The following is a 17545-nucleotide window of genomic DNA, read 5'->3' as shown; positions in this document are numbered from 1 at the left end:
GAAAGGAGACAGCCAGTCCTGGGGAGGACCCCTACAGTGCGTCACCCGGCGGACCCCTACAGGAAAGGAGGCAACCAGTCCTGGAGAGGATCCCTACAGTGCGTCACCCGGCGGACCCCTACAGGAGAGGAGACAACCAGTCCTGGGGAGGACCCCTACAGTGCGTCACCCGGTGGACCCCTACAGGAAAGGAGACAGCCAGTCCTGGGGAGAACCCCTACAGCGTGTCACCTGGCGGACCCCTACAGGAAAGGAGATAGCCAGTCCTGGGGAGGACCCCTACAGCGCGTCACCCGGCGGACCCCTATAGGAAAAGAGACAACCAGTCCTGGGGAGGACCCCTATAGCGCGTCACCGGCGGACCCCTATAGGAAAGGAGACAACCAGTCCTGGGGAGGACCCCTACAGTGCGTCACCCAGCGGACCCCTATAGGAACGGAGACAGCCAGTCCTGGGGAGGAGCCCTGCAGTGCGTCACCCAGCGGACCCCTATAGGAAAGGAGACAGCCAGTCCTGGGGAGGAGCCCTGCAGTGCGTCACCTGGTGGACCCCTATAGGAAAGGAGACAGCCAGTCCTGGGGAGGAGCCCTGCAGTGCGTCACCCAGCGGACCCCTATAGGAACGGAGACAGCCAGTCCTGGGGAGGAGCCCTGCAGTGCGTCACCCAGCGGACCCCTATAGGAAAGGAGACAGCCAGTCCTGGGGAGGAGCCCTGCAGTGCATCACCTGGCGGACCCCTATAGGAAAGGAGACAGCCAGTCCTAGGGAGCAGCCCTGCAGCGCGTCACCCGGCGGACCCCTACGGAGCGTCACCCACCTCTCCTGCAGATCGTGCAGGCTCTGCTCGGCCCTGTGCAGCCCCTCCAGGTCCTTCATCATCTTCTTCATGTGGTCCTTGGAGTAGCGGTTCTGGATGTAGGCGAACCAGCAGCCCCCGACCCCGATGACGATGGAGACCACCAGCATGAAGTCCTTCAGGTGGTTATGACGAGTCACTGTGGGCAGAGGAGGGGGGGTGAGAGCGGCCCACCCATGTGATCAGTAACGAGGGCCCCCCAGTGTACGGATCTGCCCATCTCCATCACCCAGCTGCAGACTCGTGGGACATGCTGGGAGTTGTAGTTGTGCAGCTTGTTGGAGACCCCAGGTCACCGGCCTCCTCTCTGGGCAGTGTATGGTTAATAACTGCCACCCTCCTCCTCTAGTCCCCCTCCCCCGCTCTGTATAGGAGGAGCGGACCTTAGTGTAACTGCGCTGACCACTTCCTCATCCGGAGTGACACTGGGGGGCTCGGCAGCTGCACAGCGGGTCACATGTAGGACCACCCTGGGGTGCTGACATTACCCAGAGTGCACCTGCCGCCCCCTCGTGCCCTGCGGCACGTAACCTGTGGCTATGAAGCTGCGCACAGCCGAGCGGAGCAGGATCTGTAGCCGCCTCGTCCCCGGGGGCCGCGCTTCCTCCCATTATGCAGCGCTGGCCGGGGCCCCGCTCGCCTCTCGGGTTTCATTCCGTGAGAAATTATAAATTAAACGGCCTAAAAATAATCCGGTATTTACAGCGAGCCGAGAAAACCGCGGAGCAGCCCCCCATCAGCTGTGACCCCACAGAGAGCGTCAGCTCCGCGGCCAAGAACGAGAGTGCCGTCGATGGGGGGATTCAGAGCAGAGAGTGCCGCCGATGGGGGGATTCAGAGCAGAGAGTGCCGCCAATGGGGGGATTCAGAGCAGAGAGTGCTGCTAATGGGGGGATTCAGAGCAGAGAGAGCGCTGCTAATGGAGGGATTCAGTGCAGAGAGAGTGCTGCTAATGGGGGGATTCAGAGCAGAGAGAGTGCTGCTAATGGGGGTATTCAGAGCAGAGAGAGTGCTGCAAATGGGGGGATTCAGAGCAGAGAGACTGCTGCTAATGGGGGATTCAGAGCAGAGAGTGCTGCTAATGGGGGATTCAGAGCAGAGAGAGTGCTGCTAATGGGGGATTCAGAGCAGAGAGAGTGCTCCTAATGGAGGGATTCAGAGCAGAGAGAGTGCCGCCGATGGGGGGATTCAGAGCAGAGAGTGCCGCCGATGGGGGGATTCAGAGCAGAGAGTGCCGCCAATGGGGGGATTCAGAGCAGAGAGTGCTGCTAATGGGGGGATTCAGAGCAGAGAGAGTGCTGCTAATGGGGGGATTCAGAGCAGAGAGAGTGCTGCTAATGGGGGGATTCAGAGCAGAGAGAGTGCTGCTAATGGGGGGATTCAGAGCAGAGAGAGTGCTGCTAATGGGGGATTCAGAGCAGAGAGAGTGCTGCTAATGGGGGATTCAGAGCAGAGAGAGTGCTCCTAATGGAGGGATTCAGAGCAGAGAGAGTGCCGCCGATGGGGGGATTCAGAGCAGAGAGTGCCGCCGATGGGGGGATTCAGAGCAGAGAGTGCCTGCCGCCAATGGGGGGATTCAGAGCAGAGAGTGCTGCTAATGGGGGGATTCAGAGCAGAGAGTGCTGCTAATGGAGGGATTCAGAGCAGAGAGAGCGCCGCCAATGGGGGGATTCAGAGCAGAGAGAGTGCTGCTAATGGAGGGATTCAGAGCAGAGAGAGTGCCGCCGATGGGGGGATTCAGAGCAGAGAGAGTGCTGCTAATGGGGGGATTCAGAGCAGAGAGACTGCTGCTAATGGGGGGATTCAGAGCAGAGAGACTGCTGCTAATGGAGGGATTCAGAGCAGAGAGAGTGCCGCCAATGGGGGGATTCAGAGCAGAGAGAGTGCCGCCAATGGGGGGATTCAGTGCAGAGAGAGCGCTGCTAATGGGGGGGATTCAGAGCAGAGAGAGTGCTGCTAATGGAGGGATTCAGAGCAGAGAGAGTGCCGCCGATGGGGGGATTCAGAGCAGAGACAGAGCGCCGCCAATGGGGGGATTCAGAGCAGAGACAGAGCGCCGCCAATGGGGGGATTCAGAGCAGAGACAGAGCGCCACTGACGTGGAGGAGGGGGATAGGTGGACAGGGATGAGCAGAGAGAGTGCTGCTAATGGGGGGATTCAGAGCAGAGAGAGTGCTGCTAATGGGGGGATTCAGAGCAGAGAGAGTGCTGCTAATGGGGGATTCAGAGCAGAGAGAGTGCTGCTAATGGGGGATTCAGAGCAGAGAGAGTGCTCCTAATGGAGGGATTCAGAGCAGAGAGAGTGCCGCCGATGGGGGGATTCAGAGCAGAGAGTGCCTGCCGCCAATGGGGGGATTCAGAGCAGAGAGTGCTGCTAATGGGGGGATTCAGAGCAGAGAGAGTGCTGCTAATGGGGGGATTCAGAGCAGAGAGTGCTGCTAATGGAGGGATTCAGAGCAGAGAGAGTGCTGCTAATGGGGGGATTCAGAGCAGAGAGAGTGCTGCTAATGGGGGGATTCAGAGCAGAGAGAGTGCTGCTAATGGGGGGATTCAGAGCAGAGAGAGTGCTGCTAATGGGGGATTCAGAGCAGAGAGAGTGCTGCTAATGGGGGATTCAGAGCAGAGAGAGTGCCGCCGATGGGGGGATTCAGAGCAGAGAGTGCCGCCGATGGGGGGATTCAGAGCAGAGAGTGCCTGCCGCCAATGGGGGGATTCAGAGCAGAGAGTGCTGCTAATGGGGGGATTCAGAGCAGAGAGAGCGCCGCCAATGGGGGGATTCAGAGCAGAGAGTGCTGCTAATGGAGGGATTCAGAGCAGAGAGAGTGCTGCTAATGGAGGGATTCAGAGCAGAGAGAGTGCTGCTAATGGGGGGATTCAGAGCAGAGAGAGTGCTGCTAATGGGGGGATTCAGAGCAGAGAGAGTGCCGCCGATGGGGGGATTCAGAGCAGAGAGTGCTGCTAATGGGGGGATTCAGAGCAGAGAGTGCTGCTAATGGAGGGATTCAGAGCAGAGAGAGTGCTGCTAATGGAGGGATTCAGAGCAGAGAGAGTGCCGCCGATGGGGGGATTCAGAGCAGAGAGAGTGCTGCTAATGGGGGGATTCAGAGCAGAGAGACTGCTGCTAATGGGGGGATTCAGAGCAGAGAGACTGCTGCTAATGGAGGGATTCAGAGCAGAGAGAGTGCCGCCAATGGGGGGATTCAGAGCAGAGAGAGCGCTGCTAATGGGGGGGATTCAGAGCAGAGAGACTGCTGCTAATGGAGGGATTCAGAGCAGAGAGAGTGCTGCTAATGGGGGGATTCAGAGCAGAGAGAGTGCTGCTAATGGAGGGATTCAGAGCAGAGAGAGTGCCGCCAATGGGGGGATTCAGAGCAGAGAGAGCGCTGCTAATGGGGGGGATTCAGAGCAGAGAGACTGCTGCTAATGGAGGGATTCAGAGCAGAGAGAGTGCCGCCGATGGGGGGATTCAGAGCAGAGACAGAGCGCCGCCAATGGGGGGATTCAGAGCAGAGACAGAGCGCCGCCAATGGGGGGATTCAGAGCAGAGACAGAGCGCCACTGACGTGGAGGAGGGGGATAGGTGGACAGGGATGAGACAGAGCGCCACCGACAGGGGGGCTGGTCAACTACACAACTTCACCATTGACAGAGAAAGATTCTATTCAGCCGTTGATGGGAAAGGCTGCGTGCAGATTACAGCTGTGGAGTTAACACAGACCATGAATAAAACACAGCACAGCCCCTGAACTTCCAGCCCCAGGGTCACGGCACTCAGAAATCCCCCCACCCCCAGGTTATCACCCCAGGGTCACCAACCTCTGCAGGAAGTAAATCATTGCTGGTGAAGTAAACAGAAGTGACAGCAGTAATGGCTGCCGGGGGTCACAGGCAGGGAGTCCGCTCCATCTGAGAGCCCCAGAGATGTAATGTACCCCAAAGCCCACCCTTGACACTCCCTAATCACAGGAGCCCCCACACCGCAGCTCTGTGTGCAGGACCCCACCTCGCCTAACGCCCCAGGACCTTCCCCGCTGTCAGTGAATGCCTCCAGGAAGCCATTATTACACAGCGCCATCATCACTGTCCCCATCGGGGCTCACGATCTACATCAGTCTTTAGAGTGTGGGAGGAGCGGAGATTCCGGAAGAGGACACCCCTAAAAAACGGAGGGGAGAAGATACAGACATAACCACCCCAGTACACCTCCCACCACAGAACGCAGGTGCCCCGGCCGTGTCACCGCCATAGTGCGCCTACAGCGCTGTCCGCCATCCTTCCCATCAGTGCAGAAGAGCGGACTCCCCAGGTTACTCACACAGAGGGGGTCCGAACAGCACCGTGTCCAGAGCCTTCAGCTGCAGCTTCTGGCGGTGGCTGCGGTCCGTCATCTTCAGCAGCGTGCCCGTCATGGTCGCATTCGCCACCGCTAGCCTGAGACACAAAGGTGGAGAAAGTCAGTGGTGAGGACGGAGCAGGAGACGTGGCGGCCACATGGCAGAGCACGGCGGAGGAAAGAGCTCACACCCTCCAGCACCTACCCCAGTTACCACGGGCACCGGGCACCGCACGGCCGAGGAGAGAGCTCACACCCTCCAGCACCTATCCCAGTTACCACGGGCACCGGGCACCGCACGGCCGAGGAGAGAGCTCACACCCTCCAGTATCTATCCCAGTTACCACTGGCACCAGGCTCCGCACGGTCGAGGAGAGAGCTCACACCCTCCAGTACCTATCCCAGTTACCACAGGCACCAGGCACAGCACGGCCGAGGAGAGAGCTCACACCCTCCAGTACCTATCCCAGTTACCACAGGCACCAGGCACAGCACGGCCGAGGAGAGAGCTCACACCCTCCAGTACCTATCCCAGTTACCACGGGCACCGGGCACCGCACGGCCGAGGAGAGAGCTCACACCCTCCAGTACCTATCCCAGTTACCACGGGCACCAGGCACAGCACGGCGGAGGAAAGAGCTCACACAGTCCAGTATCTATCCCAGTTACCACGGGCACCGCATGGCCGAGAGAGCTCACACAGTCCAGTACCTATCCCAGTTACCACGGGCACCAGGCTCCGCACGGCCGAGGAGAGAGCTCACACCCTCCAGTACCTATCCCAGTTACCACGGGCACCAGGCTCCGCACGGCCGAGGAGAGAGCTCACACCCTCCAGTACCTATCCCAGTTACCACGGGCACCAGGCTCCGCACGGCCGAGGAGAGCTCTCACCCTCCAGTACCTATCCCAGTTACCACGGGCACCAGGCTTCGCACGGCCGAGGAGAGCTCTCACCCTCCAGTACCTATCCCAGTTACCACGGGCACCAGGCTCCGCACGGTCGAGGAGAGAGCTCACACCCTCCAGTACCTATCCCAGTTACCACGGGCACCAGGCTCCGCACGGCTGAGGAGAGAGCTCACACCCTCCAGTACCTATCCCAGTTACCACGGGCACCAGGCTCCGCACGGCCGAGGAGAGAGCTCACACCCTCCAGTACCTATCCCAGTTACCACGGGCACCGCACGGCCGAAGAGAGAGCTCACACCCTCCAGTACCTATCCCAGTTACCACGGGCACCAGGCACCGCACGGCCGAGGAGAGAGCTCACACCCTCCAGCACCTATCCCAGTTACCACGGGCACCGGGCACCGCACGGCCGAGGAGAGAGCTCACACCCTCCAGTATCTATCCCAGTTACCACTGGCACCAGGCTCCGCACGGTCGAGGAGAGAGCTCACACCCTCCAGTACCTATCCCAGTTACCACAGGCACCAGGCACAGCACGGCCGAGGAGAGAGCTCACACCCTCCAGTACCTATCCCAGTTACCACAGGCACCAGGCACAGCACGGCCGAGGAGAGAGCTCACACCCTCCAGTACCTATCCCAGTTACCACGGGCACCGGGCACCGCACGGCCGAGGAGAGAGCTCACACCCTCCAGTACCTATCCCAGTTACCACGGGCACCAGGCACAGCACGGCGGAGGAAAGAGCTCACACAGTCCAGTATCTATCCCAGTTACCACGGGCACCGCATGGCCGAGAGAGCTCACACAGTCCAGTACCTATCCCAGTTACCACGGGCACCAGGCTCCGCACGGCCGAGGAGAGAGCTCACACCCTCCAGTACCTATCCCAGTTACCACGGGCACCAGGCTCCGCACGGCCGAGGAGAGAGCTCACACCCTCCAGTACCTATCCCAGTTACCACGGGCACCAGGCTCCGCACGGCCGAGGAGAGCTCTCACCCTCCAGTACCTATCCCAGTTACCACTGGCACCAGGCTTCGCACGGCCGAGGAGAGCTCTCACCCTCCAGTACCTATCCCAGTTACCACGGGCACCAGGCTCCGCACGGTCGAGGAGAGAGCTCACACCCTCCAGTACCTATCCCAGTTACCACGGGCACCAGGCTCCGCACGGCTGAGGAGAGAGCTCACACCCTCCAGTACCTATCCCAGTTACCACGGGCACCAGGCTCCGCACGGCCGAGGAGAGAGCTCACACCCTCCAGTACCTATCCCAGTTACCACGGGCACCGCACGGCCGAGGAGAGAGCTCACACCCTCCAGTACCTATCCCAGTTACCACGGGCACCAGGCACCGCACTGCCGAGGAGAGAGCTCACACAGTCCAGTACCTAACCCGTTACCACGGGCACCAGGCACCGCACGGCCGAGGAGAGAGCTCACACAGTCCAGTACCTAACCCGTTACCACGGGCACCAGGCTCCGCACGGCCGAGGAGAGAGCTCACACCCTCCAGTACCTATCCCAGTTACCACGGGCACCAGGCACCGCACGGCCGAGGAGAGAGCTCACACAGTCCAGTACCTAACCCGTTACCACGGGCACCAGGCTCCGCACGGCCGAGGAGAGAGCGCACACAGTCCAGTACCTATCCCAGTTACCACGGGCACCGGCGGAGCACCAGGCACCGCACAGCCAGATGATCAGCCTACTGTTATCAATAATCAGCAGCTAATTACTGACATTACAGCCAGAGGAGGAGATGGGGGGGGAGACACAGGCTGCACTCACCCAGAGGGGGGTCCAACCACACAACCGAAAATCATGAATTCCAAGGGGTGACCAGACAGTGTAATTAATAAAATGCCATTTTTATGTAAAAAGTGGCAAAATATACAAACAATTAAAAATTAATAATAAAAAACAAAACAATGTGTGCGTATTAGGACAGAGATTACCAATGATAGATTGAATAAAATATATATAAATCTCAATCAAGACCGGCAGACCCAATTATATCCATATTCCTCAAGTGAAAAACAGAACAAACGTATGTGCCAAAAAAACACCAATATCATATCAAAATCAATTGTACCATATATAATAATTATATTAATGTGCCAGTGTAAAAATAAGATGAAACATGTGCTCAATCATAAGATTAATACAAAAATTACAATGCTCCATTAAACCGCTAAGTGCAAGAGTAATAAAATAAGAGAGTAATATACCTTTAAGGGTTAACACGTCCTGTTGCCGCGCACCCCGACGCGCGTTTCGGAAAGAATTTCCTTAGTCAGTGGGCTGCAGTCCCTGGGAGTGGGGGGGGAAAGGAGGGATGCAGGCTGCACTCAACAGGGGTGGGGGTCAAGCTGCACTCACCAAGGGGGGGCGGGGGGGGAACACAAGCTGCACTCACTGGAGGATGCGGGGGGCTGCACTGCGTACTGGTGTAAGGAGCCACGGGTGGACAATCCACTGCTGTCATCACAGATCCCAGGATCCTCCACAGGAAGATTCCATATTGCAGGGATTCCCGTGGGGCAATTTCTTCCCTGGAGAGATGTGGATCCAGCGGACGCTGCGTACAGTATATGACATAGCGGACCACCTACCGTGGCATATCCGTCCCGCTGAGCTGCAGCTTCCGAAACGTCTCCTCGTACTGGGGAAGCTCCACGTAGGTGATCAGCCACTGCACCACCTCCTCCACCGTCCAGTTATACACTGAGGAGAAGATGCATCTGGTGAGAGTGATGGCCGCCGGGCAGGGAAGACGGAGCGAGGCCGACGTGCAGGGAAGACGGAGCGAGGCCGACGTGCAGGGAAGACGGAGCGAGGCCGACGTGCAGGGAAGACGGAGCGAGGCCGACGTGCAGGGAAGACGGAGCGAGGCCGACGTGCAGGGAAGACGGAGCGAGGCCGACGTGCAGGGAAGACGGAGCGAGGCCGACGTGCAGGGAAGACGGAGCGAGGCCGACGTGCAGGGAAGACGGAGCGAGGCCGACGTGCAGGGAAGACGGAGCGAGGCCGACGTGCAGGGAAGACGGAGCGAGGCCGACGTGCAGGGAAGACGGAGCGAGGCCGACGTGCAGGGAAGACGGAGCGAGGCCGACGTGCAGGGAAGACGGAGCGAGGCCGACGTGCAGGGAAGACGGAGCGAGGCCGACGTGCAGGGAAGACGGAGCGAGGCCGACGTGCAGGGAAGACGGAGCGAGGCCGACGTGCAGGGAAGACGGAGCGAGGCCGACGTGCAGGGAAGACGGAGCGAGGCCGACGTGCAGGGAAGACGGAGCGAGGCCGACGTGCAGGGAAGACGGAGCGAGGCCGACGTGCAGGGAAGACGGAGCGAGGCCGACGTGCAGGGAAGACGGAGCGAGGCCGACGTGCAGGGAAGACGGAGCGAGGCCGACGTGCAGGGAAGACGGGAGGAGGCCGACGTGCAGGGAAGATGTGGGTCACCTTTGCCGAGGGTGGCCAGGTGTGCGAGGGAGGCGAGAGGCTCTGGCATGCTAGGGAGCGTAGGGCGTGCAAAGGAGGTGATGGGGAGGGCATGGCACGAGGGGTAGGCGAGGTATGCTGGGAAGGTCACAGCACGCAGAGGTGGCGGGGGCACGGTGGGTGCTGAGGTGATACGCGCTAGGGAGGGTGAGGTGGGGGAGGCGAAGCGTGCCTGGGAGGTCACAACGCGCAAAGGAGGCGAGGAGGGGGGCACAGTGTGCACAGAAAGCGAGGGGGAGGTGAGGGGGTCGTGACACTCAGGGGAGGAGGTCAGGACAATTAGAGGAAGACATCACAACAAGCAGAGGAGAGGGGCACAGAGGAGGATGGGTGCATGGGGGGCAGACATGGTTATAAGGAGGATCTGCTGACCTACAGCAGGAAGCACAGCAGCCGCCTCTCCAGAGGTCATACCAAGGAGAGTAGTAGCAACAGTGCATATAAGAAGTCTGCACGCCCCTAGTAACATCCCAGGTTCTTATCATACAAAACAATCTCACCAGGAAGAATCATTTCATGACTTTTCTAACAGATAAAACCTCCCGGCCGGCGATGTTCTGCCAGAACCTTCATCACATCGGCCAGAAGCAGAAATGTGATCTGTCTGATGAGACCGAGGGGAACTGCGGCCATAATCCCAGAAGGCACAAAGCCGTCACCGGGCAATCTGTAACCTGAAGAGGGCGCTGTACACAGATGTCCCCGCAATCTGTGGTGACCTGAAGAGGACGCTGTACGAAAGAGATGTCCCCCCAATCTGTGGTAACCTGAAGGGGGCGCTGTACACAGGAGATGTCCCGCAATCTGTGGTGACCTGAAGAGGGCGCTGTACACAGGAGATGTCCCCGCAATCTGTGGTGACCTGAAGAGGACGCTGTACGAAAGAGATGTCCCCGCAATCTGTGGTAACCTGAAGGGGGCGCTGTACACAGGAGATGTCCCCGCAATCTGTGGTGACCTGAAGAGGACGCTGTACACAGGAGATGTCCCCGCAATCTGTGGTGACCTGAAGGGGGCGCTGTACACAGGAGATGTCCCCGCAATCTGTGGTGACCTGAAGAGGGCGCTGTACACAGGAGATGTCCCCGCAATCTGTGGTGACCTGAAGAGGACGCTGTACACAGGATATGTCCCCGCTATCTGTGGTGACCTGAAGAGGACGCTGTACACCGGAGATGTCCCCCCAATCTGTGGTGACCTGAAGAGGGCGCTGTACACCGGAGATGTCCCTGCAATCTGTGGTGACCTGAAGAGGACGCTGTACACAGGAGATGTCCCCGCTATCTGTGGTGACCTGAAGAGGGCGCTGTACACAGGAGATGTCCCCGCAATCTGTGGTGACCTGAAGAGGGCGCTGTACACAGGAGATGTCCCCGCAATCTGTGGTGACCTGAAGAGGACGCTGTACACAGGAGATGTCCCCGCTATCTGTGGTGACCTGAAGAGGGCGCTGTACACCGGAGATGTCCCCGCAATCTGTGGTGACCTGAAGAGGACGCTGTACACAGATGTCCCCGCAATCTGTGGTGACCTGAAGAGGACGCTGTACACAGGAGATGTCCCTGCAATCTGTGGTGACCTGAAGAGGACGCTGTACACAGGAGATGTCCCCGCAATCTGTGGTGACCTGAAGAGGGCGCTGTACACAGGAGATGTCCCCGCAATCTGTGGTGACCTGAAGAGGAGGCTGTACACAGGAGATGCCCCCGCAATCTGTGGTGACCTGAAGAGGACGCTGTACACAGATGTCCCCCGCAATCTGTGGTGACCTGAAGAGGGCGCTGTACACCGGAGATGCCCCCGCAATCTGTGGTGACCTGAAGAGGACGCTGTACACAGGAGATGTCCCCGCAATCTGTGGTGACCTGAAGAGGGCGCTGTACACAGGAGATGTCCCCGCAATCTGTGGTGACCTGAAGAGGGCGCCGTACACAGGAGATGTCCCCGCAATCTGTGGTGTCCTGAAGAGGATGCTGTACACAGGAGATGTCCCCGCAATCTGTGGTGACCTGAAGAGGGCGCTGTACACAGGAGATGTCCCCGCAATCTGTGGTGACCTGAAGAGGACGCTGTACACAGGAGATGTCCCCGCTATCTGTGGTGACCTGAAGAGGACGCTGTACACAGGAGATGTCCCCGCAATCTGTGGTGACCTGAAGAGGGCGCTGTACACAGATGTCCCCGCAATCTGTGGTGACCTGAAGAGGGCGCTGTACACGGGAGATGTCCCCGCAATCTGTGGTGACCTGAAGAGGGCTCTGTACACAGGAGATGCCCCCGATATCTGTGGTGACCTGAAGAGGACGCCGTACACAGGAGATGCCCCCGCAATCTGTGGTGACCTGAAGAGGACGCAGTACACAGGAGATGCCCCCGCAATCTGTGGTGACCTGAAGAGGACGCTGTACACAGGAGATGTCCCCGCAATCTGTGGTGACCTGAAGAGGGCGCTGTACACAGGAGATGTCCCCGCAATCTGTGGTGACCTGAAGAGGACGCAGTACACAGGAGATGTCCCCACAATCTGTGGTGACCTGAAGAGGACGCTGTACACAGGAGATGTCCCCGCAATCTGTGGTGACCTGAAGAGGACGCTGTACACAGATGTCCCCGCAATCTGTGGTGACCTGAAGAGGGCGCTGTACACAGGAGATGTCCCCGCAATCTGTGGTGACCTGAAGAGGGCGCTGTACACAGGAGATGCCCCCGCAATCTGTGGTGACCTGAAGAGGACGCCGTACACAGGAGATGTCCCCGCAATCTGTGGTGACCTGAAGAGGGCGCTGTACACAGGAGATGTCCCCGCAATCTGTGGTGACCTGAAGAGGGCGCTGTACACAGGAGATGCCCCCGCAATCTGTGGTGACCTGAAGAGGGCGCTGTACACAGGAGATGTCCCCGCAATCTGTGGTGACCTGAAGAGGACGCTGTACACAGGAGATGTCCCCGCAATCTGTGGTGACCTGAAGAGGGCGCTGTACACAGGAGATGTCCCGCAATCTGTGGTGACCTGAAGAGGACGCTGCACACAGGAGATGTCCTGCAATCTGTGGTGACCTGAAGAGGGCGCTGTACACAGGAGATGCCCCGCAATCTGTGGTGACCTGAAGAGGACGCCGTACACAGGAGATGTCCCCGCAATCTGTGGTGACCTGAAGAGGACGCTGTACACAGGAGATGTCCCGCAATCTGTGGTGACCTGAAGAGGACGCTGTACACAGGAGAGACCCCGCTATCTGACAGGTGTGGAGCTGCTGCCAGGAGCCGACATAGATCATCACACCGAGAGGTGCCGAGCGATGGACCACGACCCAACAACACTGCTCGCTGCCAGGACCTCTCAGGGCTGCAGCTCGGTGTCGGTGGACGGCCGTGCAGATCGTCTCACTGGATTTGTGCACATTATGGCAACATTAGGATTATTTTACACAACAAAAATCTGGGATTTTATCAGGGGCGTGAAGACTTCCTGTCCACTGCACATCACCATGGTAACCCGCAGTTACCCCTTCACCTGGACTCAAGCTCCAGTGTGTTGTCACAGGAACGGTCACCTGACACTCTACCTTCTGACGCTTTCCACGTGTTCCACAGGTCCTCCACGCTGATCAGCTTGTCCTCTCCATGGAAGGTGCTGTGCTTCACCGTGGGGTCGTGATAGTTCAGGTCCTCCCTCAAGAACTGCGAGCAGAAGAGACGACCATGACTAAGTGCCCCCGGGTCAGCCCGCCATGTATTCTGATGGACTCCTGTTATATCGGAGGCCACCGCAACCCCCTCGTGTACTTGACAAGCCCTCTGTCCCCCTCCTCGTGTACCCACCAAGCCCTCTGTCCCCCTCCTCGTGTACCCGCAAAGGCCTCTGCCCCCCTCCTCGTGTACCCACCAAGGCCTCTGCCCCCCCTCCTCGTGTACCCACCAAGCCCTCTGTCCCCCTCCTCGTGTACCCGCAAAGGCCTCTGCCCCCCTCCTCGTGTACCCACCAAGGCCTCTGCCCCCTCCTCGTGTACCCACCAAGGCCTCTGCCCCCTCCTCGTGTACCCACCAAGGCCTCTGCCCCCCTCCTCGTGTACCCACCAAGGCCTCTGCCCCCCTCCTCGTGCACCCACCAAGGCCTCTGCCCCCCTCCTCGTGCACCCACCAAGGCCTCTGCCCCCCCCCTCATGCACCCACCAAGGCCTCTGCCCCCCTCCTCGTGCACCCACCAAGGCCTCTGCCCCCCTCCTCGTGCACCCACCAAGGCCTCTGCCCCCCTCCTCGTGCACCCACCAAGGCCTCTGCCCCCCCTCCTCGTGTACCCACCAAGGCCTCTGCCCCCCTCCTCGTGTACCCACCAAGGCCTCTGCCCCCCTCCTCGTGTACCCACCAAGGCCTCTGCCCCCCTCCTCGTGTACCCACCAAGGCCTCTGCCCCCCTCCTCGTGTACCCACCAAGGCCTCTGCCCCCCTCCTCGTGCACCCACCAAGGCCTCTGCCCCCCCTCCTCCTGTACCCACCAAGGCCTCTGCCCCCCCCTCCTCGTGTACCCACCAAGGCCTCTGCCCCCTCCTCGTGCACCCACCAAGGCCTCTGCCCCCCTCCTCGTTTACCCGCAAAGGCCTCTGCCCCCCTCCTTGTTTACCCGCAAAGGCCTCTGCCCCCCTCCTCGTGCACCCACCAAGGCCTCTGCCCCCCTCCTCGTGTACCCACCAAGGCCTCTGCCCCCCTCCTCGTGTACCCACCAAGCCCTCTGACCCCCCCTCGTGTATCCCCTGAGCCTTCTACCACCCTCATGTATCCGCCGAGCCCTGTACTCCTCTCCCCCCTCATGTATCCATCCGGTGAGCCCTGTACTCCCCCTTCGTGTGTCCATCAAGCCTTGTACTCCCCCCCCCCTCGTGTATCCGCTGAGCCTTCTACCCCCCCCGTGTATCTGCTGAGCCTTCTACCCCCCCGTGTATCTGCTGAGCTCTGTACTCCCCCCTCGTGTATTCGTCAAGCCTTGTACTCCCCCCCCCCCCTCGTGTATCTGCTGAGCCTTCTACCCCCCTCGTGTATCTGCTGAGCCTTCTACCCCCCTCGTGTATCTGCCGAGCCTTGCACTCCCCACTCCTGTATCCGCCGAGCCCTGTACTCCCCCCCCCCCCCCCCCTTTGGTATCTGCCGAGCTCTGTATTCCTCCCCCCTCGTGTAGCCGCCGAGCCCTGTACTCCTCCCCCTCGTGTAGCCGCCGAGCCCTGTACTCCTCCCCCCTCGTGTAGCCGCCGAGCCCTGTACTCCTCCCCCTCGTGTAGCCGCCGAGCCCTGTACTCCTCCCCCCTCGTGTATCCGCCGAGCCCTGTACTCCTCCCCCCTCGTGTATCTGCCGAGCCCTGTACTCCCCCCCTCCTGTATCCGCCGAGCCCTCTGCTCCCCTCCTCATGTTTATGATGAGCCTTGAAGCCCACCTATTCTAATAGAGAAACCCTCATCTCCCCCTGTATATCCTGGTGTCCCCGCTATAGTCAGCGAGCCCTGCCCCCGCACACTGGCTGACCCCATGCTTCACACACTTTGCAGCATGGACACATGTGAACACGGGGCCCGGTGTGGGGGGCCCGATGCGGGGTCCAGGATGCCCTCTGATCAGTAACAGGTTAATGTTGTGGCCCCCCTCCCCCACCCTCAGCTGTTCCTCCATATATTTAGCCCAGAGGAGGTAAAGTGATCGCTCTTTTCTTCAGGCCTGAGCTCCACTGCAGCGCCGTGCGTCACATCCCGTCCTGTGCTCCGGTCACAACCAGAGCTGCAGCCACAGCATGCACCACCTCGCGCCACACTGCTGCATTGCATTCTGGGAGATGCAGACAATTCACCATGGATGCAATGTAAGCAGCACAGAGCACTTCAGCATCCGGCCAGTGCGGGTGTCAGCACACGGCTCACAGAAGAACCGCGAGTGCAGCTCTGGGTGTGCGAGGAGACAGTACGGTAGGGGAGTAACTGAGGGCGGTGGCGACAGCTCTGGGTGTGAGAGGAGACAGTACGGTAGGGGAGTGACTGAGGGCGGTGGCGACAGCTCGGGATATGAGAGGAGACAGTACGGTAGGGGAGTGACTGAGGGCGGTGTCGACAGCTCGGGATATGAGAGGAGACAGTACGGTAGGGGAGTAACTGAGGGCGGTGGCGACAGCTCTGGGTGTGCGAGGAGACAGTACGGTAGGGGAGTGGCTGAGGGAGGTGTTGACAGCTCTGGGTGTGACAGGAGACAGTACGGTAGGGGAGTGACTGAGGGCGGTGGCGACAGCTCGGGATATGAGAGGAGACAGTATGGTAGGGGAGTGACTGAGGGCGGTGGCGACAACTCGGGATATGAGAGGAGACAGTACGGTAGGGGATTGACTGAGGGCGGTGGCGACAGCTCTGGGTGTGTGAGGAGACAGTACGGTAGGGGAGTGACTGAGGGCGGTGGCGACAGCTCTGGGTGTGTGAGGAGAGTACGGTAGGGGAGTGACTGAGGGCGGTGGCGACAGCTCTGGGTGTGCGAGGATACAGTACGGTAGGGGAGTGACTTAGGGCGGTGGCGACAGCTCTGGGTGTGCGAGGAGACAGTATGGTAGGGGATTGACTGAGGATGGTGGTGACAGCTCTGGGTGTGCAAGGAGACAGTACGGTAGGGGATTGACTGAGGATGGTGGTGACAGCTCTGGGTGTGCAAGGAGACAGTATGGTAGGGGAGTGACTGAGGGCAGTGGCGATAGCTCTGGGTGTGCGAGGAGACAGTACGGTAGGGGAGTGACTGAGGATGGTGGCGACAGCTCTGGGTGTGTGAGGAGACAGTACGGTAGGGGAGTGACTGAGGGCGGTGGCGACAGCTTTGGGTGTGCGAGGAGACAGTACGGTAGGGGATGACTGAGGGCGGTGGCGACAGCTCTGGGTGTGCGAGGAGACAGTACGGTAGGGGATGACTGAGGGCGGTGGCGACAGCTCTGGGTGTGCGAGGAGACAGTACGGTAGGGGATGACTGAGGGCGGTGGCGACAGCTCTGGGTATGCGAGGAGACAGTACGGTAGGGGAGTGACTGAGGGCGGTGGCGACAGCTCTGGGTGTGCGAGGAGACAGTACGGTAGGGGAGTGACTGAGGGCGGTGGCGACAGCTCTGGGTGTGCGAGGAGACAGTACGGTAGGGGAGTGACTGAGAGCGGTGGCGACAGCTCTGGGTGTGTGAGGACAGTACGGTAGGGCAGTGACTGAGGGCGGTGGCGACAGCTCTGGCTGTGACTAGAAAGGCTGGAAGGGGGGCTTTTGGCGAGATCCATGGTGGGATGCGCCTGCTCACCTCGTCGCTCTCCTCCACGTCCACGTTGCCGTTGGCGTCGTCGTCCATCTGCTTGTGAATACTGACGACGGCCTCGAAGCCGAGCAGTTCGTCCTCCCGCTGACACAGGACGGGGTCGATCCGGCAGAACTCTGCGGAGAGAGAAGTGTAAAACCCAAGGCTGTCCATACCCAAACCACTGCCTGAGGCCCCCCAATCCGAGTCACTACTGAGCATGTGCAGAACGTGCAGCCCCAGTCACACTGCTGAGCGTGTGCAGAACGTGCAGCACCAGTCACACTGCTGAGCGTGTGCAGAACGCGCAGCACCAGTAACACTGCTGAGCGTGTGCAGAACGCGCAGCACCAGTCACACTGCTGAGCGTGTGCAGAACGCGCAGCACCAGTCACACTGCTGAGCGTGTGCAGAACGCGCAGCACCAGTCACACTGCTGAGCGTGTGCAGAACGCGCAGCACCAGTCACACTGCTGAGCATGTGCAGAACGCGCAGCACCAGTCACACTGCTGAGCATGTGCAGAACGCGCAGCACCAGTCACACTGCTGAGCATGTGCAGAACGCGCAGCACCAGTCACACTGCTGAGCATGTGCAGAACGCGCAGCACCAGTCACACTGCTGAGCATGTGCAGAACGCGCAGCACCAGTC

The 17545-nt window shown here is 59.8% G+C and overlaps 1 protein-coding gene across 3 annotated transcripts in view; it reads right to left on the bottom strand.

Moving 5' to 3' along the window:
• The window catches only part of STIM1 (stromal interaction molecule 1), a 54545-nt gene that overhangs the window by 11195 nt on the left and 25805 nt on the right, over positions 1 to 17545 (bottom strand). For all 3 annotated transcript variants that reach the window (XM_077298942.1, XM_077298941.1, XM_077298940.1), the window contains exons 2-6: positions 16900 to 17030; positions 13170 to 13284; positions 8718 to 8829; positions 5172 to 5287; positions 818 to 995 (exon numbers count right to left, since the gene is read on the bottom strand). In XM_077298942.1, the coding sequence (XP_077155057.1) occupies positions 818 to 995; positions 5172 to 5287; positions 8718 to 8829; positions 13170 to 13284; positions 16900 to 17030 (652 nt within the window). The remainder of the gene's footprint in view (positions 1 to 817; positions 996 to 5171; positions 5288 to 8717; positions 8830 to 13169; positions 13285 to 16899; positions 17031 to 17545) is intronic.

Source organism: Ranitomeya variabilis, chromosome 3 (assembly GCF_051348905.1).
Source record: "Ranitomeya variabilis isolate aRanVar5 chromosome 3, aRanVar5.hap1, whole genome shotgun sequence".
NCBI classification, from domain to species: domain Eukaryota; kingdom Metazoa; phylum Chordata; class Amphibia; order Anura; family Dendrobatidae; genus Ranitomeya; species Ranitomeya variabilis.
The sequence above is the reverse complement of the archived record's forward strand: the minus strand, read 5'-3'. Positions and strand labels throughout refer to the sequence as shown.